This window comes from Pinus tabuliformis, chromosome 5_1 (assembly GCF_031772625.1).
Source record: "Pinus tabuliformis cultivar Carrire ecotype Pingquan chromosome 5_1, CPIR1, whole genome shotgun sequence".
Classification (NCBI taxonomy): domain Eukaryota; kingdom Viridiplantae; phylum Streptophyta; class Pinopsida; order Pinales; family Pinaceae; genus Pinus; species Pinus tabuliformis.
The window spans coordinates 530494479-530521822 of record NC_142305.1 but is presented as its reverse complement, the minus strand read 5'-3'; the positions used below and the strand labels follow the sequence as shown (position 1 = coordinate 530521822).

The 27344-nt window shown below is 41.7% G+C and overlaps 1 protein-coding gene across 1 annotated transcript in view; it reads right to left on the bottom strand.

The window, feature by feature from the left end:
• The window catches only part of LOC149165870 (DEAD-box ATP-dependent RNA helicase 6-like), a 119217-nt gene extending 92073 nt beyond the window's left edge, over positions 1-27144 (bottom strand). Inside the window, exon 1 of the mRNA XM_089432408.1 lies at positions 26277-27144. Coding sequence (XP_089288534.1) covers positions 26277-26500 — 224 coding nt within the window. The 5' untranslated portion in view covers positions 26501-27144. The remainder of the gene's footprint in view (positions 1-26276) is intronic.
• Positions 27145-27344: the final 200 nt, after the last annotated feature.

Below are 27344 nucleotides of genomic sequence, written 5' to 3'. Positions count from 1 at the left end.
TGCTTGTTTTTATGCTTACTTGAAGATTAGAGTCCACGCTCGTTTGAAGATGATTGCTTGCTTGATTATTTTATGAACACGCTCACTTGCTTGATTTTTTTACTTGAAATACTTGTTTGTTTGATTGTTTTTAATGACATGCTCGCTTGTTGATGATTGTTGTGCTTCTTTTAAACACATGTTGTCTTGAAATCTTGGTTGGTTACTGCACTTAGTGATGCACTGAATGTGTTGAAAAATGATGGGTGTCGAACACTGTCGAAAATGCACCCAAATGATAAATGTTCAAGTGACAATTGACTTGACTTAATGTATGCACTGTAACAAATCAAATGAGGGTGTCGGTTACAACCGAAAATGCACCCGGACAATTTAGTTAAAACATTTCAAGTGATACAGAAAGTGTTAAAAATGTTGATGGCGATTGTACTTTGAAATGCTTGAGTGTGTAGCATCCTTAACTTGATGGCATGAATTAGCTGTTGTGAAATGTTGTTGCAGAAGATTGCTTTTATCAAGTCGATGATGTGACGCTTTGTGTTTATGAACTTAAGTGATTACAAGAGTGTTGATTTCAGGGGTTTGATCGAGCATGCTTATACTTAAGCGTTTCTTATGCCCATTTAGTTTGTGTGAACAAATGACAAAGAAAGCATTTAATAAACGCGACACAAACCATGCAAACACATTCACAACATAGAGTGTACCTATGATCCCCTTATTCAATTTTGGGCGGATCTAGGACACAATCACCACCAAAAAGATATGTTTTTATTTAAGTATGGGAGTACATCAACCTTCACCTTCACAACATTATGAATAAAATTTCTCAAACAATGAGCATGCCAAGCTCACAAATTCTTGAAGCAACTTGTCTTCAAAAATAAAAGTACACTATGCTAAAAAACTTTCTTCAAAATACAACAATGAGCTTCCTTTTAAAAATCCTCACTTATCACTCCAAATTTTAAAAAAAAATGTCGTATCTCTCCAAAATAAAAATTAATGCACCTAATGCACTAATCCTTTTTCTTATGTCATTGGATCTTCAATGTGTCGGGCGCATTCACTAAGTCTCCCATGCTCTCAATACGAACAATTTCATTCAGATTGAATTCAATATAGAGTATGCAATCTGATACAAAAAACTCCATTGCTATCCCTTTGAAATCTAACAATTCAAATTCCAAGCATTTAATTACCCATCAGATCGATTTTTGCTCAACCATAAATACCCCATTACCATCGTGTTTCTAAGCTGCATTTCTATTGATCCGGAGGCGCGCTGCCGAGCAATGCTAGCTATGGCCCTCGGAATAGCAGCGTTGTCCATCTTTGTTCAGTGCAATTTGATAGGGCCACGTGCAGATTTTCCAAGATGTCCTTTCTACTACTGGTTCAACAGAAGATCCTTGATGAGAGGTCTCGTTCTTTGTATGAACAACTTCAAATGGCAATGGGAGAGACTCTGAAACATTTCGGTCAAATTAAACAATGTAATTGAATATTGGGGGAACACATTAACTGAGATTGAGGCTTTAGATATAGTAGCAGCATCTAATCTAGAAACAGGCAGCCATCCACCATCAACTTCGTCTTCTGCACACAACTTTCTGCATCTCCGCATTGGGTCTCCTCATTTTCTGCTCCTTGTTCATATCTTTGTCACTGTAGAGTTTGGCAAACTGAAACTTGAAGCCAAAGCACTGCAGCCTTAATTTGAAATTTTATCTCAGATCGTTGATGAAGAATTTGTGGTGACCTATTATTCTTACTTTGTTGAAGTAGCTTATGTGCCAATGGCTCCCTTTTTGCCACATACTCTTGCTACATCATCTAACTGAATCAACTCTTTCCAAAAATACGCTATTCCTCTTATCGCTGCTACAAACAAAAACAAAACTGGTGTCTACGCTGAAAGACTTTGTATTGCAGGGTACGGGTTCCAGCGCAGGCCTTCCATCTTTATCTCTGCACTCTGAGTCCTCACGACTGCTAGCTCTGTTGAACACTCCTTACACGGGTTCCTTAGAAAAGCTCTGATACCACATGAAGGAAAATCACACAGCAATATAACCATATGCACAGCAAATTAACACACAAAACAATAATCAAACTAGCAACACACAAAAGACAAACTTGCAGAAAAGGCAGAGAGGCATCATGTGGTCTCTCGTGCTCATGTAATTATCTCTTATTCAAATAATTTAATAAAACATTTTAAATACATGAGCAAGTGATCTTAAGATAGTGCGTCTATCTTAGACTCACTTGGTTGAGACAATTTCTCAACTTACACACTAATTTAGGAGAGCTAGTTGGAGAGAATCTCTCATCCAAACTAGAATCCTTAGTTTGAGGAATTCTCATGATTTTATTTATCTAATTTAATAATTGGATTTATTATTGATTTTTAAAAGAGTGAGGCTAACAGGAATGGTCTGTGTACATCCAAATGTACTAGCTCCAAGATACTCTTGGCCTTGCTGTCTCTTTTGGAAAAGGGTGTCTTGGCATACTTGCCATGTGTGCAACCCTTGCAAACGTCCTGTTGATCTACATTGTACTGTGCTAACCCTGTGGCAATCTCCCTCAGAATCTTTAACATGCCATGGGGTAAGCGACCCATATGCCTATGCCAAAGCCCCCCAAGGTCACATCTATGCGCATTAATCTCTTTGTTGCTCAAGGTCACTTTTGTCTCAAACTATAGCCTGTAGAGGTTCTTCACCCTAACTCCAATCTGCTTAACTGCTCCGAAGTTGAGATGATTGATGAAGGCCTTCCCTCTACTAAAGATAACCTCATACCCTTTGCTCTCCAAGGTTGAGACTAAAACCAGGTTTTTCTTCAACCCTGGGACATAGATGACATCTCTAAGGTAGAGAGGTTTTTTGAACTCCCTCTCAAACTTGACTATACCCACGCCCTATGCTAGGTACCTACCATCATCTCCCATCTCTATATGAAACTGCATATCACTAGCCGAAGTAACTCTTGTTCCCAGTCATATGAAAGGATCCTCCACTCTCAATGTACTGTACATTGTTGGCCACTGAGCTTGCCATGCAAGCTATGAGCGAAAACTCCTTCTCAAACTAAGAAGTGAGCTCTTCCACCTCTGTTGATGCTACCACGTGATCCTTCTTGGATCCCTTCTTCATGTTTGGACACTTGGTGGAATAGTGCCCAAACTGATGACAAGATCAGCACTTCACTTTGTTGAGATCTTTCTTCTTCTTGCCTCGTGAACTGGACTCAACCCCTCTTGCATTTTTCTTGCCACTAGTCTTGCCCCTTTTGCCAGCTAAGGCGAAGTTTTCTTCTTCTTCAATCTTCACATGAGACCCATATTTAGCTTTGCTTCAAGATCTCCTCTTGCACGCAATCACTCCATAGTTGCTCCCAATCTGGCAACTTTTCTCTGCCACTCACTCCATCAATGAAGTTTTCCCATAAAAGGAAAACCCAATAGTGCCAAACTAACAAGGTCTTTGTCCGACACTATCTCACCAACATCCTTCACTTGGGTGAAATTGGTTAGGTAAGAAATGACAGACTCAAACTTAGTCATCTTGATATTTCGGAGCTTATCTCAAAGTACCAGCATCCTGGCCTCACTCGTACCCTGGTATAGCCCTAAGATAGTTGTCCACATGACCTAAGTTGTCTTCTTTCCAGAAAGGTGAGGTATGATGTGATCCTTGACTCCTTCAAGGATTATTCTTCTGCCCTTTGTGTCCTTCTTGTAATGTTGGACCAATTGTTGAGGATTTGTTGGATCAGCAGGTGGACTCTCCACAAATTCCCAAACTCCGTGCTCCTCCAATACTATACCAATCCTATCCTTCCAAGAACAAAAATTCGAGGCCCCATCAAGGCGATCCTCAAATCTCAAACCCCAGTATGCCATGCTCTAACTTGAATTTATCAAAAACACCTTTGTGCATGCCTACTAGAGAAAACACCTGTGCACTAATTTCACGGGAAAAGACGGTGCTCTTGTGTAAATTGCGCACCCTGCACTGTAACTGTCACTCGCTTCCAAGAAAAATATATTTTTTTGGTCTTCAATCAGTCTGTAGCTTCGATACCATGTTAGTTTTTTGATACCCAACAGCTAATTTGAACAGTGTTCTATATGCAAGAACTAGAAACTAAACTGTGAAATTCACTGAACAAATGTACCGAGTATTCTAACGAATTTGTAGCAAAAAATAAATTCATAAAGGCACAAGCATACAATTAACAAAACACCAGAAATGCCCAAGAAACCCCAACTATGGAAAACCTGCTAATTTGTGTTTTTATTGATCTGCTCAAAAGATCTCAATAATTAATTACAAATCACTTGGGAAAAATTCCCTTCTTACTCTTTGCTCCTCAACACAATATTCCACACACCCTAGACCAATTTGGCCTTTCGCTCACGCAGTTGTACCAACAATACAGGTTGAACTGCTTCCTTGCTTGCGCAAGCTATCTTGTCCTCCTCAAATGATGCGCTTTGGCTCCCCTTGACCTCACGCGTTGATCTATAACTATTTTCTTAAGCTCAAAACACAAATTCTCACTAGTGCATAATGATATAATTTACAAACTTTGTGCTCTTCTCTTTATAGGATCAAACTGCTCTTCAACCCAAGCAAATTGGTACTTCTGCCAAATATAGTGCACTTCTAAATTAAGCAAAACCCTTCCATCTCTAACTTCAATTAACAAGAACAAATGGGGACGGGAGGACATCGAGATGTATACACACACATACCATTTATAAACATGATTGAAATTCAAATTCAGTGATGAAATACATTGATTCATACATTGTAAATGATTCAATGATATAGAAATAGTAAAATATCGTATACATTGATTTAAGTTAATCATTCATCATTCTAGAATCTACATTCATTTAAATTCATCATTCATCATTTTGGAAATTAATAAATACTAAGCAAAATAGTACATGCTAAAGTCTGAAGACTAGAATAATAAATTCAAATTACTTAAAACTCAAAAATAGTAAAAGTAATGAGTCAAAGACTTAGTTTGATGTCATCAATATCTAGAGCCAAGTCTCAAAAGTTAAAATTGAAAATGGACAATGGGCAATGAAACAAAGTTATCAAAACTATATTGGTCATCGAAGTAGTTGACCCCAAAACTAGGAACCAAAAAAAAATAACAAACCAAAATACTGGGCAACCAAAAAATACATAAATATTCAAATTTTGAAAAAAAAATACATAATATCCATGTGTATCCTTTTGAATCCAAACCATTATACACAAATGTGCAAAGTTTCTCATATATATAGCAAGGGTGCATATAACCAAAATAGCACCAAGTGCAATCCATCTTTGAACCAAAAATATATCAACAAAGAGGCTCTAGATGGCCTCTATAGTCCAAAAAAATCATGCTACCACAAATACCAACATATCATCAAAATCATTGGCTATATTGGGATCCTCATCATTAATATCACCCTCTAAGCATTAAAATAAGATTGGAAAACCTAACATGTCAAATTGAGATTTTGTTTGAGTGGTGGGTACATTTTTACTAGGGTCATGACAAAGGAGTTCAAAAATCAATGCCACCAACATCAAGGTACATAGACGGCTTGGCTCTTGATTAAATTAAAGTTCCATACCCTCGTACAGGATATTATCCAGTGGAAGCATTACAACCCCCCCAATTCTAAAATCCTAACAATTGTTAAGACTGTTAGATTTTGAGCGGGATCTAAAATTCTACTTTCTCCATATGAAATCCAATGAGGTTGGAACCACTCTCCAACATCCTGAAACAATTTATGGTAATGTTAAAAATTTAAGTAATTCATGTTGGACACCTAATCCTCTAAGGGTTGGTGTGAAAGCTGAAAAATCAAATGGAGTCCAAGAGACCACTTGGAATATGAAACCAAGGGTTACTCCAATGTATTATTAATATGTATCATTGTGAATAATATATGCAATTCAAGATTTATCATTCAGATTCTTGTCTTCACCATGGTTGTCTTTAACATGGTATCAGAGCACAAGTCACAACCACTATTTTTGGCTTTCTTCCTGCTCTTGTTCTGCATTTTTGCACACTGACATATCCCTGCCAAATTCTATGCATTTTATTCCTACTGTTGAAGAGTCGAGTTGTTGCCTGGAGATGTTGAACGCATGAGGGTGTCAGAGGTGTGTTGCTTGGAGGTGTTGTGCTGTCTCGAACGAAGGTGTTGTGGCCGAAGTTGTGCTGCCTGGAGATATTGTGGTGTGGTGAGCATGGAAAGTCGTGGCACTGCTATGAATGTGGATTACCTCCTCCCTCCCCTCTGCACGAATGGTATTATACGCCCGGTTATAACATATAACTTTGTTGTAATATATCGATTTTATATGTTGGTATCACCTCCACGTTGTCCATGTTTAATGGCATCAATGTCCATAATACGTTATATGATATCGACTCCGCTGCAAGAACGCATACCACTGCATACCTACCACTAGATCCCACTAAATATATCACATGTGCTGCCTGGAGTTACTGCCATGGTAAGTTGAATGGTATCACCTTAATCCCATAGTGCACGTTGAATCCCATTGTGTTCTTCGTACATTGAATCTCAGCATTGCAGCTGGTATCAACCACCATACCACTATATCGCATACCGCATACACTATATGACCATACTGTCGATTGGTATCCAGCTCACCGCCCCAACTTCAATGCACCATCTTACCACCTTACGGCCTTCGCTGTAACATATAACATTGGAACCACCATATGTCATCGATCAATTGGTCTCCTTTGCAAGAACGTTATTCCTCACTACAACGACTGTAGCAAACCCTGGTGCATGTAACATTACTTCTTCTAGAAGCATTCGAAGGCTTGCCCGAGAGAGTGGGTGAAGGGTCCATCCATTTCCGCTGCACCACTTTATGGAATCCGTCAATTCTGCCGAGACATTCATTCAAAAATTGTTTCACTACCACCAATATCAAATTGTCACGCATTAGGGTAGAGCTGATATCTATTGTATCTCTAGTATTTATATGATGAACAGATCAATGGCAACCCTGTAGAACCGAGCGACAACTTATAGTCGTGACTATCCACCCTCAACACTAATTTGTAGAGCTCAAGCAATAACATCCCCAGCACAAAACAGACCAGGCCCACTAGCAATGAATGAAGGGTTTCCTCCATTATTGCCATTGCAATGATTTCTTCACAACACCACTGCCACCCTTTAGAATGCTCATGCCCACACTAGGATTTATGAGAATGTGTTGCAAAGTAGAGAAGCAATCTCATAGATTATCGATATATTGATTTCTTGATCTGTTAAACTATCAACAGTAAAGTTGAAGCTAAACGACACGACCTAATTCTGCTTATTAGAGTAGAAGTAGAGCGGCAGTGAAGTATGGAACAATCATGTTAGAAGCTAGTTTAGAACCAAGTTGATCCGATCTATTACAATGGTTCAGTGCATTCATTAGTCATATAAGGTCAAACAAGGAGAGTTGTATATTGACATATTATGGAAAGACTTCAATACTGTGAAATGACAGAAGACCTATAGATCTCTTTAAATCTCTAGAAGAAATCAATACATCTCGCAATCGATATAAAAGAGCGGAAGCGGGCAGCGCGAGAAAGAGAGGAATTATATATTTCAAATTATATTTACTTTTGTGTTGAATAACAAGGGATTTTGAGGGGGTCTGATATGCTGCTCAAATCGGGAAATGCAAGAAAGTAGAAAAGGTACCTGCTGATAACGACCAAGATGGACTAGCAATGGAATTAAGGTGAATTTCCTTATTGTTTCTATGCACACAAGCTTGGAAGAATGTCGGTTTATAATAAATAATAAGGTGACAGGGTTAGGATTTGCGTTTATAATAATAGTGTAAAGAAGACTATTGCAAATAATGCCAAATTCCTCAACAAAGATTACAAAGAAGAAGAGCACAGAGGCACTGCTAAACACAAATTTCTTTCGGTAATATGACTAGAGAGAATGCCTACCCGATTTGATTCTGACTGCAGGAGAGGCCTACGATGATAGTTGGCATCTGGAGCTTGTTTGACAATATTGAATTTGATCTAACAACAGTGTTGGTTGAGTTTAGGTCTGATTACACAACAAAAATTGGCCCCTGGATATTCTTTATTACTCGAGCTGAAAGGAAAGTGCAAGATATGGTCATGTTGCAACTTGGTTACTTAGAAGCATCAATGATAAATGAAGCGTCATATTTTTACAAAAACATATGGCTCTGCATTTTTTTAGCATCAAATTATTTTTCTTGATTTGTTGAGAGTCCAAGCTGATATTTGTTTTATCCTCAATATTTTTTCAATTTGTAAAAGGCATAGTTACAAGAAACCTTTGAGGTCTTTAAATGGCTTTAATTGGTGAAGTATTAGAGCTCCTAAAAACTCTGATACAGTCTACTACTAATGACACAGTGGAAATCAACAAAACCACTCTTGTTGACATTCAAACATGTCTCCAGCATACATAGGAAAAGGTAGAATTTTTGCAACTTGAATCTCAGCTTCAGCAAGAAGAATTACAATAGTGGAGTTATCATTTTGAACCTGTTTCTGTCCATAACATTGAGACAGATTCCCATAAGCAGCAAATCAATCTAGTACCCATTTCAGGAGCAAATGTGCAAAAAATATGCAGAGGTTCAGTTTGCACTTCTCATGCCAATTATCAGACCTTGGGAAGAGCTTGTCCATAACAAGCAAAGAATCGGTCTTGGATATGACAAGGAATGTTTTTTCATATTCCAGATTATTCAAAGCCCATCCAGTTCCATAGTGTCGGGTTTCAGATTCTGCTCCTCTTCCACAACAACCACAACAAAATGTTATATGCCAACATTGTGAACGAGTTGGCCATATGAAAAATCATTGTTTTGATCTTCATCCATGTGAGCACTATCATAAAACCACTCATTCTTCAAACAGATGCTTCAAAAACAAGCCTCCTGCAAGAACAGAGATTCATCTTGGATGGATCGCTTCTTGTCAATGGGCTTCAACAACCAAGAAGATATCTCGCTCATACAACAAGATTTGTTCTCGAATATTGAAAAGTCTTGCAGTTGAGATCTCTTCATCTTCTCACCTTGTATCTGACATGGGGGAAAGTGATGGTCATCTACAAGCTTCAAAGCCACAACCTGCCATACCAAATTCAGAGTTGTAGCCAAAGACAGAGATGCCCCTAATCATGCCTTTGGTTGGTGGTCAGCCTTAAACCATCTATGCGGGGTTGATACCTCCCTTTTCAGGGTGAGCTTCTCCCTCTTCAAAGAATTGGGGACACTTCCTCTAGTAGAAGACTTCAGCGTCTTGTCAGTTCTAGAAGAGTTCCAGGAATTGCATTAAGTATTCCAAAGTTTGTGGTCATCCTTAAACCATCGCACGTTAAGACCTCCCTTTTCAGGTTGAGGTTCTCCCTTTTTATGCAGGTTGCAGACTTCCCTTTTCAAGTTGAAGGTCTTCCTCTTCAAAGCATTAGGAGCACTTCCTCTAGCAGAAGACTTTAGCTTCATGCCAGATTTGGAAGAGTTCCGAGAACTGCACTAAGCGTTCCAGTGTTGCTGGTCATCCTTAAACCACCACCTTATGCCAACATTTCAGAGAGCACATCTAGCCGAGTGTTGCCCTGCATTTTTGCACATTTTGTATTACAGCTCTCTTCTTGGACTCACACATACCCCTTCAGATTAAGGGGGGCAATGTTGGACACCTAATCCTCTGCGCGTTGGTGTGGACGCTGAACAGTCAAAGGGAGTCCCAGAGACCACTTGGAATATGAAACCAAGGGTCACTCCAATGTATTATAAATATGCATCATTGAGAATAATATATGCAATTCAAGATTTATCATTCAGATTCTTGTCTTCGCCATGGTTGTCTTTAACAATTCTTAAATGTTACAATTAATTGCATAGCAATAGTAGGGCCCTGGGGTTGAATATTAGGCTTCCCCCCCATAAATTATTGTTTTTAGGCAAAAGTCAAGGGGGATGCTCACAAGCAACCTTTTTGGGGAAAGGCGTCCCCCGCATTGGGGAAATGTCCCCTTAGGCATCCCCCCATCTCAAAATTGTGGGAAACATGGGGAGCACACACCCCATCCTAGGTGCCACGAACACGAGCTGAGCGCGCTCATGTGCGACGAGCAACGGTGGAAAACAAACTTTGGTTATGTGCGACAAGTTGACTTTGCAACAACGAGCAAGTGTGTTCAGTTAAACGCGCCCCAACGAGCGTGCGACGACGAGTTGTGCAATAGTGCGACGAGTTACTTGGAGAGTCGAAAAAACGAGATGGGGAAAATCGGCTAAGTATGGGCGCACACATGACGAGTTTATATGAAGTGTCGAAAAACTGACGAGTTGGGCTGACGCGTGGAGTTGGACGCCATGGGCAAGTCAACGTGCGGAAAGCAGACGAGTTGGTTGGCCGACGTATTTTTTGGCATTTTCATGGGCAATTTTTGTGGTCGACCTGCCACCTTAACACATGGAGGACGCGTATATATAGATGGCGACTTGGTGGAGAGAATCATCAAGAAAACTCAAGCAACAAGCATTGAGCCTACACTTGGGCGAGCAAAGCGAAAAGCAATTGAAGCAAAGGCAAGGTGCAGGGGGACCGAGGGCCGCAATACCAAGCCAAGGAAGGAGAAACGAGTTGTAGGTTCGGGCAGACAGTTTTGTGGTTGGGCGGGTCTGCATAGTGGGCGGGTCGACGAGCTAAACGGTGGGCGCAGGCAACTTTGCACGATGCTGGCGAGCTGCAGACAAGCTAGGGATGAGCTGCGGAAGTCTGCTTGGTGCGACGAGCCGTAAAGGGCGACCCGGCAAAGTGGGCACTCCTGCCCGACAGAGCTACAGAGGGCGCCGAGTTGCGACGAGTTGCGGATGAGTTGTGGGCAAGTTTGCCCGGTGCAACGAGCTGCAAAGGGTGACCCGACCCAATAAGGTGGGCACCCCTGCCCGGTGACAAGTTGCACAACACTACACGGACATGGGCAGCGCTGAACGAAAGCTGAAAGTGGGCACTATTGAACGAAGGGCGACCCAACACGAGCAGGTCGAACTGCTAAAAATTGGAAAGCTTGCTAAGGTGAAATTTGGGGTTTCCTAACAAGGTTGTACTTGTAAATGTGTTTGTAAAGTACTGAATTATTGATTATCAGGCAGACTCTAATTTGGGAGTTGCCCCTCCCATTTAAAAGAAAGTATTTTCGTTGTGCATATTGATAAATGAAGATGATGTAAATGTTATTTCTGATGTGTAATGAATGTGCTTAGTAAAATTAAAGCAAGAATTAGGTGTAGCCGTACTCACAAGTATTGGTGAAAAGAAAGTGGGTGTCGATACCGCACCTGCCTATGTGCGGTTAAAAGACTACTGCCAGGATAGGGGCATGACAAATGGCATCAAAGCCCTTGATTTCCACAAGGCTTTGCTGAAGATTGAAGTAGAGATACGACGGCAGGATTGTAGTTGGTATTGAAGCTTGTTATGACAGGTTTAGCAGAAGTGAAGCATTGTGCTTGGGCCAAACTAAACAACGGGACATGGCAAGTTGGGAAGAATGCCAAGGGAGGCTCTTCCTTACCTTATATAGGTTGAAGCGAATGAAAGAAGAGAACCCACGAATTCGAGATGAACTTAAGGTCTTGGAAAGGACTGTTGAAGACGAACTTCTTCGACTTGGTGGGGCAATGGAGCAGGATGTAACTGCAAATTGCGATGAAGAAGAAGAAGCCGTGATATATGAGGATGTTGCAGATGTGACAACAATGGAGGAAAAACTTGAGGCACCTTTGATTGCTCAAGTTGGACCAGGATCATACATGTTGCAGGCATTGATGGATGAAGGCACTCACATGGAGGAGCCTCATGATGAAGTAAGTATTGTTGTTACTTGTGTTTCATTGGAGCTTTTGGAGGATGGGCCATATGCAGGGAAGGGCAAAGACAGTTTTTCGATGCGATGGACAACCTTACCATGGATGTCTACGATGAGACCTTGTGCGGAGAAGCAAGGAACATTGATTGTTGCAGAGCTTGTTGGGGCAGTTTGCGACCTCATGGCAGGGGGTGCAAATGCTCGTGACAAGGGAGGAACATGATGATCATTGCGGAGGATGGGTCATGCTTTAGCCATATGGAGAATTGGCTAAGTGCTCGGCATGACTCATGGACAAATTGGACAGAGAGCACACCAGAGTTTTGATGATATGATACTTGGGTGGACTTCTTCATGGTTGTGACCAAGAGGCAGTCTTGGTGGACCTTTAGTGGGGGAGGCAACGATGATGGAAGGAACCTGTGATACAATGATATATGTGGTTTGAGTGACCAAGGGCACTAAACCTGATTGAGGACTAGGATGAGATGACCGATGTTGTGAGGGGTCTACTTAGTTAGGCAACATGGGCAACTTGAGTCATGGACATCGAGTTGGATAGATGGAGCTTGGCAAACATTATGCAGGGACATAATGCAGGAGCACTTGTAGAGATGCCACTTATGGGCATTCAATGAGGAGTGCCAAGGCAATGATGTTGTGCGGATGGATTTGTTGATGTGACATGGAGACATTTCACTTATGAGCCGATGGGGATGTTGTGCACCTTTGTACAACAAGGCCATGGACTGGTTGGATTTGTGAGCAGACTGTGGGAGTATTCCTACCATGCGGAGTGTAGAGGCATCTTGCAGTGGCATTTGAGGCTGAGCCAGGTATGCTTGCCAAGATGTTGGGTGGAGATGATTCATAGGAGTTGGACGCCCTAGACGGGCCGACATGCAAAAAGCAGACGAGTTGGTTAGCCGATGTATTATTTGGCATTTTCATGGGCAATTTGTGTGGTCGGCGTGGGCATACCGACCCACCTTAACACATGGAGGACACTTATATATAGATGGCAACTTGGTGGAGAGAATCATCAAGCGAACTCAAGCAACAAGCATTGAGCCTACACTTGAGCGAGAAAAGCGGAAAGCAATTGAAGCGAAGGCAAGGTGCAAGCGGACCAAGGGCCGCAGTACCGAGCCGAGGAAGGAGAAACGAGTTGCAGGTTCGGGCGGAGAGTTCTACGATTGGGTGGGTCTGCACAGTGGGTGGACCAGCGAGCTGAACGATGGGCACGGGCAAGTCTGCACGGTGCGGACGAGCTGCGAACAAGCTACGAACGAGCTACGGAAGTCTGCCCGATGCAACGAGCTGCAAAGGGCGACCTAGTGGAGTGGGTGCTCCTGCCCGACGCGACGAGTTGTGAACGAGCTGTGGGCAAGTCTACCCGGTGCGACTTGCTACGAAGGGTGACCATACCCAGCGGGGTGGGTGCCTCTGCCCGATGACGAGTTGCACGACACGACACGGACGTGTGCAGCCCTGAACGAACGCTGAAGGTGGGCATTGTTGAATGAAGGGTAGCCCGACACGAGCAGGCCAAACTGCTGAAAATTGGAAAGCTTGCTAAGGTGAAATTTGGGGTTTCCTAGCAAGGTTATACTTATAAACGTATTTGTAAAATACTGAATTATTGATTATCGGGCAAACTCTAATCTAGGAGTTGCCCCTCCCATTTAAAAGAAAGTATTTAAGTTGTTCACATTGATAAATGAAGATGATGTAAATGTTATTTCTGATGTGTAATGAATGTGCTTAGTAAAATTGAAGAATGAAGAACTAAGTGTTGAATGCTAGGCATAGCCCTTACTCACAAGTATTGGTGAAAAGGAAGTGGGTAGCTATGTCGCACCTGCCTATGTGCGGTTGAAAGACTACCACCAAGATAGGGGCGTGACACTAGGGGACACGTCCCTGTGGAGCACTACATTTTTTTAGATAAATAAAACTAGATCCAATTGTGTCCCTTTTCTACATCAGCGAAATAGACATTTTTTTGCTATGTTACAAAACCATGAAACAGGACTAGAACAAGAAAATTATCTAGAGGGTTTCCTATCTACCCTCTCCCCCTTGGCGCATATACTAGGCATGTATATTTGACTAGTCTTGCACTTATGTAGTGTCAAGGTGGGAATGGGAAATTGGTAAAAAAATTCATGCCCTTGACCTTTTCCATTTATCCACCCTTCCCTCTCTGTTCAATCATATTTGAACTCTTGTTTCTTCCATCTTTTTGGGCCATTTTATGCATTTTTTGTTCTAAAACAAACATGAAATATAAGAGAAGAAGGTTCTCCTCACAAAAAGAACCACAATGAAAGTCCAAGGAAAAAGAATAAACTTTTCATCAACACCAACACGTTGGAATGCATCCAACACCATTTAAAAAAGTGAGACGCTCAGGTGGTGGAAAGTAGATGAACGTTAATTTTAGGATAACAATGGTATGTTCTATGCCTAGAGCAATTTTACTTCAATTTCCTTATTAGCCCAATATCAATATCTAGTTCAGCAATCACATCATCATGATAGTAAAATGCAGATAGAACATAAACAATAACAATAGAACACAAGCCAACACAAGAGGACACAAGATATGACACCAGCCAAAAACAAACCCCAATGTGGACAACCCCTTGGTCAATTCTTCTTATAATTCTTCAAAAGTTCAGCAGAGAGAGTACAATTAAAATATTCACTTGCCCAATCTAATCAGTCAAAAACAGCAGAAACAAAAAGCCCTAACCAGAAATTCAACGCTGCTCAACAGGGCTGAAATAGACCTCCAAAACAGCTCGTTCAACCTTGGTCAACTCGGCCTCCAACAACAAGATAATGCAGCCCAAAATAGTCTGAAAATAACCAATCAAACCTGGTCAACAGAAGTCATGGAGCAACCAAAACTAGGGCAGTCAACGTTGGTCAACACTAGAGTCAAACAACCTCGGTTTTTGTGCCCAAAATTGCGACCTGCCCAAACAGAAGTCTCCCTCACAAAACCGCAATTAAATAGGGTCAACGCTGGTCAAAGTCAGCCTCCTGAAATTTCGGTCTCCTAAAATTTCGGCCAAATCTGGTCAACGCAGCAGCTAGAAAATCAGACCTTCCTTCACACGTGTGAAAGAGAGAGAAGCCCAAAAATTTGTACCCAATCAAGATGAGAGAAAGAAAGATGAATGAGAGTGATGCCAAAATGAGGAGACACCTTGTATTTATACGCAACGTTGAAGGCTGGAGAAGGCTAATTTGATGGCTGGCCGACCTTGACAATTTGTCCATAAGCCAAATAAATTCATAACTTCATTTGTACATATCAGAATGGGATGATCTTTAGATCAACCCTACACCTCTCGGAAAGAGGAATCCAAGAAAAATATCAGTTGCCTCATAAGAGTTGTCCAAAGTGATGTTTGGCCTTAGTTGCCAAATTTAAAAGTCCCTCTCAACTAGGGAGAACATCACCTGCCAAACTGTCTGACAATCTGTACCATCCCTGTCACTGCTCTGCGTTGCTCTACTCTGCTGAACCATGAAGAAAGAAGAAATGATCGAGAATGTATCATACCATTCTCCACTGACCCGAAGTCGGTCTCCAATAATAGAGAGTGTGTCATACCACTCTTAACCGACCCAAAGTCAGTTTCCATTGATCCCAGATCAATATCAACATCCTAGCATAGGGAGTACGGTAGTACACAATGCGTCCATCGGTAGTACTATGGTCCCTATCCTCATTTCCCTACTCATTGGCCAGATGAGAGGTACTTCCCATGAGTCCCAGACTACATGGGTAGGATGTGTAGGCAAGAGAAGGTGAACCACTCATCCTGCTCATATGCCATAGGAGAAGGTGAACCACTCATCCTATGCATATGCCACCATGGGGTATCACATGGGAAGGTGAACCACTCACCTTGCACATCGCACACCATTAGGGGAAGGTGAACCACTCACTCTATGGTCGCTCATTGCTCCAAGAAGTACCCTAAGCCCCCAGAGCTCCCAGAGCTCAACATCCATCTCATACGGGACCCTCATAAGAGGGTCTCTCCACGACTCCAAGTCATTCACGAAAGGTCAAGAATTTGACCTTTCCCAAGGGCTTCGTAAGAATATCGGCGACCTGATCATCAATCCCAATGTGTTGGAGCCTTATTGTTCCCCATTGTACAATATCCCGAATAAAGTGGTACCTGATATCAATATGCTTGGAGCGATCATGAAACACGGGATTCTCCGAAAGACGAATCCCACTCTAATTGTCGCAGAAGATCACAGTGGTATCCAACACATGTCCAAACAGCTCACTAAAGAGCTTCCTCAACCAAATAGCTTCACAGGAGGCCAAACTAGCAGCAATATATTCAACCTCAGCGATGCTCAAGGCAACCGACTTCTGCATCCTGCTCATCCATGATATCAAAGCAAAACCTAGAGAGAAGCAACATCCAGATGTGATTTTACGATCCACCACACTGCCAGCGCAGTCTGCATCAGAGTAACCATGGAGCCTCACATTCCCGACAGTGTATCTCAATCCATAAGTGATTGTGCCTCAAAGATATCTAAAGAAATTCTTGGCACTGTGATGAGGCTCGACCATAAACTGGCTCAATGTATTCGCTGCAAAACATATGACCATACGAGAGTTCATCAAGAACATCAAAGCCCCCACGAGTTGACGATACTCAAAAGGATTTCCCAAATCGGGCCCAGCAGCACTTCCGCATAACTTCTTCAAGTTAAATTCCATCAGAGTAGTCACGGACTTGCAGTCCACCATCCCAAATCTTTCAAGTATCTTCACAATACACTTTCCTTGAGAAAGGAAAATCTCGCTTGGATTTTTCCAGACATCCAACCCTAGGAAGTAATGCATCAGTCCTAGGTCCTTCATCTCGAATTCGGAAGCCAACTCCCTCTTACATTGATGAATAAGAGGGTCTGCACCTGCCAGAAAGAGATTGTCCACATAGAGTACCAAGATGAGAGGTCTATCATTCTCAACCTTAAAGTAAAGGTTTGGATCAGCTTCACTTCTTGTAAAACTCGATTTCATTAGATAGTTATCGATCCTCTCATACCAAGCTCGGCGTGCTTGCTTCAACCCATAGAGGGCTTTCTTCAACCTACTTACATGTGTTTGACGATCTTGATCTTCGAACCCCTCAAGTTGTTCTACATAGACTTCCTCCTTGAGTGAACCATGCAAGAAGGCAGTCTTGACATCCATCTAGTGAAGATTCCATCCTTGCGAGGCAACAAGGGCTATAATCAAACGGATGGTGGTGTAGCGGGAAACTGGTGCAAATATCTCATCATAATCTACACCTTCATTTTGAGAGAAGCTTCGAGCAACAAATTTGGCCTTGAACTTTTCAACACTTCCAACAGCGCCATGCTTGATCTTGAAGAGCCATTTCGAGGTGACAAAGAATTTGTCCTTAGGTCTAGGGACCACATCCCAGACATCATTCTTCATAATTGACTCATACTCTTCGTTCATTGCATCCTTCCAAACTGGTGTTTGGCAGCTTCTTCGAATGTGCAAGGCTCAGATTGAACAATGGTGCTCATATCAGTTAAGTACCCTTGGTACCTATTCGGCTTCTTACTTTCACGAAATGTTCCCCTAGGTGCAACATGTTTCTCGGCATCTTCAAGTCTCCCTAAACCATGAGGGTCTCCTTTTCGAGGAGTAGGGCTCATGAGGGGGTGGATCAATGGGATCCATTGGTCCTTTAGCATCGGGCATCCGCTCATCCTCTAATTCTACCTGCTTTCCAAAATCTACTCAGCATCCTATGATACACTACCCTAGAGAGTTTTCCCCAACTCTAGACTATATCTAAAGAAGTCTATACGATGTCCTAAACACAGTCTCCAAGCCGCAATCAATAAGGATTTATACGCTGTCATGAGATGGTGTTCTATCAAGCCTTAAACGTTGTCTAAAAGAATCTATACGATGTAATAAACACAGTGTCCAAGCCGCAGTCAATAAGGATTTATACGTTGTCATGAGATGGTGTTCTTGCAAGCCTTAAACGTTGTCCAAAAGAAGTCTATACGCTAACCTAAAAATAGAGAGCCGCAGAAGGGTATTGATTGCACCAATGTTTTGGGTTTAGGTGCAGTCATGACCATGTGCATGGACGCAGCAACAGGTTGATATTCTCGACATATCTATCTCAGTATAACAATGATCTAGCAACAGTCATGACATACGTTGATCATGGTGAAGACTAGACAGTGAACAACAGACTATGTATATGTATATGTATTACACCCTACCATAACTCTCAAGGTGTAATAGGTCTCGGAGATGTACAAGAGATCCTAGGCATACTTATGAATGGAGACAGACAGTCTCAAGAGGTATCATTCGAATCTAGTATGATGCAGTCTTTATGTACTTAAGGAATAGTAACAACCTTAGCCTTGATACAATACATTGTCTCACTCTACAGTAAGGCACAGGCACAAAATATGATCTTGGAGTTGAAGATGATGATCTCAATGAAGGTTACATCAGTGGTAATCTCTAAAACAGTGATGCATAGTGCAGCATGGTGCAACACAGTGATGATGGACATGGTGATGGTGCAGCATAGTGCACAGTGACAATGGTGCAGCACAGTGATGCATAGTGCAGCATGGTGCAGCACAGTGATGATGGACATGGTGATGGTGCAGCATAGTGCACAGTGACAGTGGTGCAGCACAGTGATGCATAGTGTAGCATGGTGCAGCATAGTGATGATGGACATGGTGATGGTGCAGCATAGTGCACAGTGACAGTGGTGCAGCACAGTGATGCATAGTGCAGCATGGTGCAGCACAGTGATGATGGACATGGTGATGGTGCAGCACATTGATGATGGACATGGTATGATGGTGTAGCATGTTGCAACACAAGTGATAGTTACAACAAGGTGATGGAATCACCTGAGTCCAAATCAGCGACCTCGTGTGACATCTTCTTAGAGAAGATCTCTGCTCTTAATTTTGATAAGTCAAAATGTTGACTTCTGATGTATATGTACTATCTCTCTCTCTACTGAACTATTGAAGAACACATAAGAAGAATTGATCAAGGGTTTCCCCACATTGGGGTTTGTCCCTGGCTGGCGCCACATCTTGTGTCCTCTTGTCTTGGCTTGTTTTCTGCGATTTATGTTTATGTTATATCTGCATTTTACTATCATGCTAAATGTGATTGCTAATCTGGAATTGATATTGAGCTAATATGGAAAATTGAAGTAAATTTGCTCTCAGCATAGAACATACCTAAAACTTAACATGGTATCAGAGGTGAGGTGAAGACAAAGCCAAAGCAAGAGTGAAAGAGCAATCACCACAGACAGTTGGACAAGGTCAAAAGGCTCAATGGGTTCCTCATCCCTCTTCCAATTCACCAAGGGTGAAGTCGAAGCAAAGACTATTATTTGAGTGGCGCAGTGGAAGCATCTGATGGCCTAGCTAAAGATCACTTCAATGGGAAGTCTGGATCTAAGGGTGGAAGGAAAGGCAGATGCCTTGCTTGCAATAAGTTTGGCCATTATGCGAAGGACACATCACTTGATGATGATAACCATCATTCCAAGGACATCTTTAATGATTAAAGGAATCACAGGTTCCACGGTAAAGGAATGCAGGTCATCAAAGAAATGGCCGACACTTCAAAGAAAGCAAGGAAATCCAAGTATGAAGAATCAAATGTTGTTTCTGATAAGCTAAAGGAGTATTATCTTATATTGCCCCTCTCCACTACTTCTCCTCCAAACTCTTTGGGAATCTGGCTTATTGATTGTAGTGCTTCAAGGCACTTCATCGGATAGAAGGAAACTCTCTCTAATTTGATAGAGAAGGAAACAATCGTGAAGATTATACTTGGAGTCAATTCCACCTATCCCGAAAAGGGTGTAGGGAATGTTACCCCTCGATTGAAGGAGGGTAACACGATTCATTTACAAGAATTTCTTTATGTACCTGATCCCAAAAAGAACCTGGTGTCCATTTCCGCAATGGAAGTCAAAGGTTTCAAGGTAGCATTCATCGATGGAAAGGTACATGTTTGAAAAAGGAATTTTTCAAGATGCTTTCATTCTTGGGTTCAGGGTTGGCAATTTGTATAAAGTCGCAGAAAGTCCACTAGGGACCATGTCAGTTGACACATATCTTAAATAGCACAGAAGGTCTGCTTATTATGGGGCCCTACCCGATGTGAGTCAGATGGTGAAAAGGATGCTTGAATTCAAGAAAAGCATGAAGGTACATGTCCGAGATGTACCGAAGGAAAAGTTACAAGGGGACCATTCCCCTCATGTAGCAAGACCTCAGATGTGGAACAACCTGAGGGGTTTGAGATTCATGATTGGGAATCTCAAGCATGCAGGTGGAAGAAAGCTATCTATGTCTTAGAGCAAACACCCCGCATTTGATATGAGAGGAATGATAGTTGTCGAATGAAGCTGAGATTCACTAAGAGTGAAGCTGATCCAAACCGTTGCTTGAAGATCATGGATGATAGACCTCTCATACCAGTACATTATGAGGACAACCTCTTTCTGATAGGTGCAAACCCTCTCATTTGCAAAAGTAAGAGGGAGTTGGATTCCGAATTTGGAATGATGAACTGCAAGCCCGTGACTACCTCGATGAAGCCTAACTTTAAGAAGTTATGTGGTAGTGATGTCGGACCTGATTTGGAAATGCCTCTGAGTTTCATAAACTCATACTAGCATTGATGTTCTTGGTGAACTCCCGTCCGGATATATGTTTTGCAGTTAGCATGCTGAGCTCATATATGGTTGAGCCTCACTGGATTAGTGCCAAGAATCATTTGAGATATCTTCAGGGCACAATCTCTCATGGATTGAGATACACTGCCAAAAATGTCAGCTGCATGATTATTTTGATGTTGATTAGGCAGGCAATGTGGAGTATTGTAAGAGCACTTCTGAGTGTTGGTTCTCTTTGGGTTCTGTTTCGATATCCTAGATGAGCAAGAAGCAGAAGTCAGTTGCTTTGAGCACCAATGTAGCCATAGCTGTGAGTATGGCCTCCTGTGAAGCTGTCTGGTTGTGGAAGCTCTTCAGTGAGATGTTTGGACACGTGTTGGATAACGTCGTGATCCTCTGTGACAACTAGAGGGGGATTCGATTGTTGAGGAATCTCGTGTTATATGGTCGCCCCAAGCATATAGACATTAGGTACCACTTTATCATGGATATGGTACATTGAGGAGCAAGAAGGCTCCATCGCATTGGCATTGATGTGCAGGTCACCGATATTCTGTTGAAGCCCCTGGGAAAGGTCAAAATCTTGACTTTCCGAGAACGACTAGGAGTCGTGGAGAGACTCTCTCCTAAAGGTCCTGTATGATATGGACATTGAGCTCTGGGAGCTCCAAGGGGGCTTGGGGGTACATCGTGGAGCAATGAGCAACCATAGGGTGAGTGGTTCAGCCTTCCCCTAGTGGTCTGCTATGTAGGCAAGATGAGTGGTTCATCCTTCTCCTGCCGAGACACAGTGATAAGGTGAGTGATTCAGCCTTCCCCTAGTGATTTGTTGTGTACAGGTTGAGTGGTTCAGCCTTCCCCTGAGATACCCCTGGCGACATGTAGGCAGGATGAGTGGTTCATCCTTCTCCTACTGAGACATCCTGCCCATGCAATCTGGGACTCATGGGAAGTACCTCTCATCTAGCCAATGAGGATAGGGACCATAGTAGTATCGATGGATGCATTGTGTATCTACCGTACTCCCTATGCTAAGATGATATTGATCTAGGATCAATTGGAACTGACTTTAGGTCAGTAAGAGTGATATAACCCACTCTCTTTTGGAACTGATTTTGGATCAGTAAGAGTGATATAACTCACTCTTTTTTGGAACTGATTTTAGATCAGTAAGAGTGATATAACTCACTCTCTTTTGGAACTGATTTCGGATCAGTAAGAGTGGTATGACACACTATCTTCATTGATATTGACTTCGGGTCCATAAGAGTGGTATGAGACACTCTTTGTTATATGGGACTAACTTCGGGTCAATAGAGGATGGTATGATACATTCTCGATCACTTCTTCTTCTTCATAGTTCGGCAGAGCAAAGTAGTGCAGGGCACTAATTGTAGAGATAGTACAGTCTCGCAAATGGATTAGCAGATGGAGTTCTCCCTAGTTGAGAGGGAGTGTTAAAATTGACAACTAGGGCCAAACTCCATGTGGGTCTACTTATTCATGGCAGTGGATATTCTTCTTGGATTCCTCTCGTCGAGAGGTGTAGGATTGATCTAAAGATCATCTGATTCCGACATGTATTCATGGAGATATGAATTTATTTGTGTTATGGAACAATTCATCATGGTCGGCCAGCAACCAAATTGCCCCCACTTGTGCTCAACGTTTTAGTATAAAAAGAGGTGGCTTGCTAGTCATTTGGACACACTCTTCTTATGATCTCTTCCTCTCCACTTGTCTTTGGATTTTGGTGGAAGGAGGAGTCACTAAGAGGATACGCTGCCCTAGAGAGTTTGCCCTAACTCTAGACTCTATCTAAAGAATTCTATACGATGTCCTAAACACAGTCTCCAAACCGCAGTCCATAAGGATTTATACGCTGTCATGAGATGGTGTTCTACAAAGCCTTAAACGTTGTCCAAAAGAAGTCTATACGTTGTCCTAAACACAGTCTCCAAGCCACAGTCAATAAGGATTTATACGATGTCATGAGATGGTGTTCTAGCAAGCCTTAAACATTGTCCAAAAGAAGTCTATACGTTGTCCTAAAAATAGAGAGCCGCAAAAGGGTATTGATTGCACCAATGTCTTGGGTTTAGGTGCAGTCATGACCATGCGTAAGGAAGCAGCAACAAGTTGATATTCTCGACATATCTATCTCAGTATAACAATGATCTAGCAGCAATCATGACATAAGTTGATCATGGTGAAGACTAGACAATGAACAACAAACTAGGTATAATCGTATATGTATATGTATTACAGCCTTGCCATAACTCTAAAGGTGTAATAGGTCTCGGAGATGTACAAGAGATCCTAGGCATACCTATGAATGGAGACAGACAGTCTCAAGAGGTATCATTCGGATCTAGTATGATGCAGTCTTGATGTACTTCCAAGAATAGTAACAACCTTAGCCTTGATACAATACATCGTCTCACTCTACAGTGAGGCACAGGCACAAGATATGATCTTGGAGTTGAAGATCATGATCTCAATGAAGGTTACATCAGTGGTAATCTCTGAAACAGTGATGCATAGTGCAGCATGGTGCAGCACAGTGATGATGGACATGGTGATGGTGCAGGATAGTGCACAGTGACAATGATGCAACACAGTGATGCATAGTGCAACATGGTGCAACAATGTGATGATGGACATGGTGATGGTGCAGCATAGTGCACAGTGATAGTGGTGCAGCACAGTGATGCATAGTGCAGCATGGTACAGCACAGTGATGATGAACATGGTGATGGTGCAACATGGTGCAGAACAGTGATGATGGACATGGTGATCGTGCAGCACAGTGATGATGGACATGGTGATGGTACAGCACAGTGATGATGGACATGGTATGATGGTGCAGCATGGTGCAACACAGTGATAGGTACAATAAGGTGATGGAATCACCTGAGTCCAAATCAGCGACCTCATGTGACATGTTCTTAGAGAAGATCTCTGCTCTTAATTTTGATAAGTCAAAATGTTGACTTCTGATGTATATGTACTATCTCTCTCTCTACTAAACTATTGAAGAACACATAAGAAGAATTGATCAAGGGTTTCCCCACATTGGGGTTTGTCCCTGGCTGGCGCCACATCTTGTGTCCTCTTGTCTTGGCTTGTTTTCTGCGATTTATGTTTATGTTTTATCTGCATTTTACTATCATGCTAAATGTGATTGCTAATCTGGAATTTATATTGAGCTAATATCGAAAATTGAAGTAAATTTGCTCTCAACATAGAACATACCTAAAACTTAACAGCTTATCATCAGACTTGAAGTAGGATGTGGAGGCCATTGAATCTTGTCCTTGATTAGTGAGTGCTCCTCTTGGTGATTGCTCTTCTCACTCTTGATTGGGCTTTGTCTTCACCTCATCTTTGATACCATGTTAATTTTAGGATAACTGTGGTATGTTCTATGCTTAGAGCAATTTACTTCAATTTCTTTATTAGCCCAATATCAATATCCAGTTCCACAATCACATCATCGTGATAGTAAAATGCAGATAGAACATAAACAATAACAGTAGAAGACAAGCCAACACAAGAGGACAGAAAATATGACACAAGCCAGGGACAAACCCCAATGTGAGGAAACCCTTGATCAATTCTTCTTATAATTCTTCAAAAGTTCAACACAGAGAGAAAGTACAATTTACAATATTCACTTGCCCAATTTGATCAGTCAAAACAGCAGAAACAAAAAGCCCTAACCAAAAGCCAACGTTGGTCAACAAGGCTGAAATAGACCTCCAAAACAGCTCGGTCAACCTTGGTCAACTCGGCCTCCAACAGCAAGATAATGCAACCCAAAACAGTCCGAAAATAACCAATCAAACCTGGTCAACAAAAGTCAACTCAGCAACCAAAACTAGGGCAGTCAACACTGGAGTCAAACAACATCAGTTTTTGTGTCCAAAATTGCAACCTGCCCAAACAGAAGTCTCCCTCACAAAACCATAGTCAAATAGGGTCAACGCTGGTCAAAGTCAGCCTCCTGAAATTTCGGACTCCTGAAATTTCGACCAAATCTGGTCTACGCATCAACTAGAAAATCAGACCTTCCTTCGTACGTGTGGAGAGAGAGAAGCCCAGAAATTTGTACCCAATCAAGATGAGAGAGAGAAAGATGAATGAGAGTGATGCCAAAATGAGGAGGAGGCACCTTGTATTTATATGCAACGTTGAAGGTTGGAGGAGGCTAATTTGATGTCTGGCCGACCTTGACAATTTGTCCATAATCAAAATAAATTCATAACTTCATTTGTACATGTTAGAATGGGATGATCGTTAGGTCGATCCTACACCTCTCGAAGAGAGGAATACAAGAAAAATATCAGCTGCCTCATAAGAGCTGTCCAAAGTGATGTTTGGCCCTAGTTGCCAAATTTAACAATGAAGCAAAGAAGAAGTTGATGCCAATTGTTACTCATAAACAAAACAGATTTTGAAAGACTTAAAAGATATGAAAAGAAACACAACAACCCTCCATAGAAAAAGGAAGAGTTCACTTTCGCTTGCAATTTAATCTTGGAGGTAAAAGGCATTCTCGTTGATTTTGGTTTAAATAACACTAAAACTAATTTAGAATTCCAAAATAGCATGTTATATGCATTGTAAGAAATCAATACCTCTGTGACCACCACCACATATCTAGAAGCACCACCTCAAAGAAACATGAAAAAATAATCCATAAGCTAAACATTGTTGAAATGAACTTGAAGACAGCCATGCCCATGAGGCTGAGTTGAATGCTGACAAAGAGACCCTACCAACGATCTAACAACACAAACACTCTCTTTGGCCTATACATACTTTGTGATAAGTGATAACCTAACCTGCATGACTTATCTTGGGTCATTAAGTAGCCCTCCCTTTTGCTTGGCAATGCAGTAGTAGTAGTAGTAGTCAACTGCCCTTTTTATTGAAAGCCCAACAAGACAGGGTGAAGAAGAAACATGACTAGTTTTTCATTAGAAACAGCTTCCTCCAACTATGCCCCTCCCCTATTCCACATCAGAAAGAGAGCACTGTTCTGCCACGTTACCAAATATACAAAAATGGGCCCACGGCATATATACTAATGTAGGGTCAAGAGGGGAATGGGAACTAGACCAGGAACCAAAAAGGAATGAGAAACGGATATGCTAGTCAGGTTTCTGGCAACATAAATCTTCCGTTATCTTTTTTTTTTAAATGTAATAGAAGCGTTTTTCCCCATGGAAGAGCGAAAAAAGAAAAATCTATCTCCACTGGATTCTGCAGAGCCAGTATGTTAAACCGCGTGCTTATTCTATCAGAAAATGTTTAAGAGATTTATTAGGAGATACAGGGTCTGTGCCAAGCTGCTCCAACTCGAACTAAAATTGACCAGATGAAAAGTATTTGTGTTTTCTGCTTTGCACAATGTGGGCGATGACCTCCTTAAAAAAAATTGCATCCTATTATATTAAATTACCCTATGTGCATAGACGGGTCCAGCTGAAAATCAAGATTACGACTATGAAATCAAAATACATTAAAACCCCCGAAAAAAAGATTAAATGAAATACCTGGAATCCACACCTCCAGACTGAACCCTCTTTTCCTCATCACTGTGATCCCCTCTTTTGGCTGCGGCCGCATCCTTCTCGGCCTGTATCTGAACCCTGCTAACCCATTGTTGATGATTTCTCTGTGCAGAGTGTTGTTGAACGTTTTTTGGGTACGAATTAACCTGGGCAGTCCTGCCGTTGGCCACAATAGCACCTTGGCCATATCGACCCCGTGAATTCATATTTACAGCTAACCCCTGATTCGAATTCAGAAGCTCTCCAACCAAATTCTTGCCAGAAGCCCTAAACTCGGTGCAGATATTCCATGATCTTCAATTAAACCCCTCTGCACGGGGGTTAGGGTGCGTCATTAAGTCCCCGTAAATGTCATTCTAGAGCCAGTGCATGTTATTTTCATAGGCGTTACCAGACTTCGAAAAACACCGAGAGCAATTGATACTTACTGTTCTTAACAAGGTTCTGAGAAGCTCAAGGTGGGCTCGAGGATTTTGGTCTGTTTGCAGACGGGAAATTCAGTTGTAGAGGAACCTTGGGGTCTTCGGAGTATCGCGGAGAGTAATCGAGAGCAATGATCTGCAGATCGAATGCCAGTGCTTAATTTGGGTAGATCGATTTGTTGGTGAAGCTGGTAAAGTAGTGGCAAATGTTGCTAGCTGACGTTTGTATTTTAATGGCAAAATGCGTATATATATATTCTCCTTGGCGAAATGCGTATATATATATTCTCCTTAATCGGGGAGGCATCATTGTCGCACACTAGGGTTTTTATTCTCGATGTTCACGATTCGCGCAAGTGATTCTCCTGAAATATTGAGCATGTCTATCCAGAAGTCGAACGTTGTCTTTTTTGGGTGTTGAATTTTGTTCTCCAATTTAGTGGTAATCCACTCGATCGAGAGGTGGAAATATTAGAGATGTCTATCGAGAGGTGGAAAGTCCGTTTTAGTTTTATTTTTCATAGGGAAATTATCATTTTTATTAATTAAATTAATATGGATCATAAAAATTTGATATTACAAATTTAATAATAATTAATAGATTTAGTCAATTTTGGAAGACCCTACC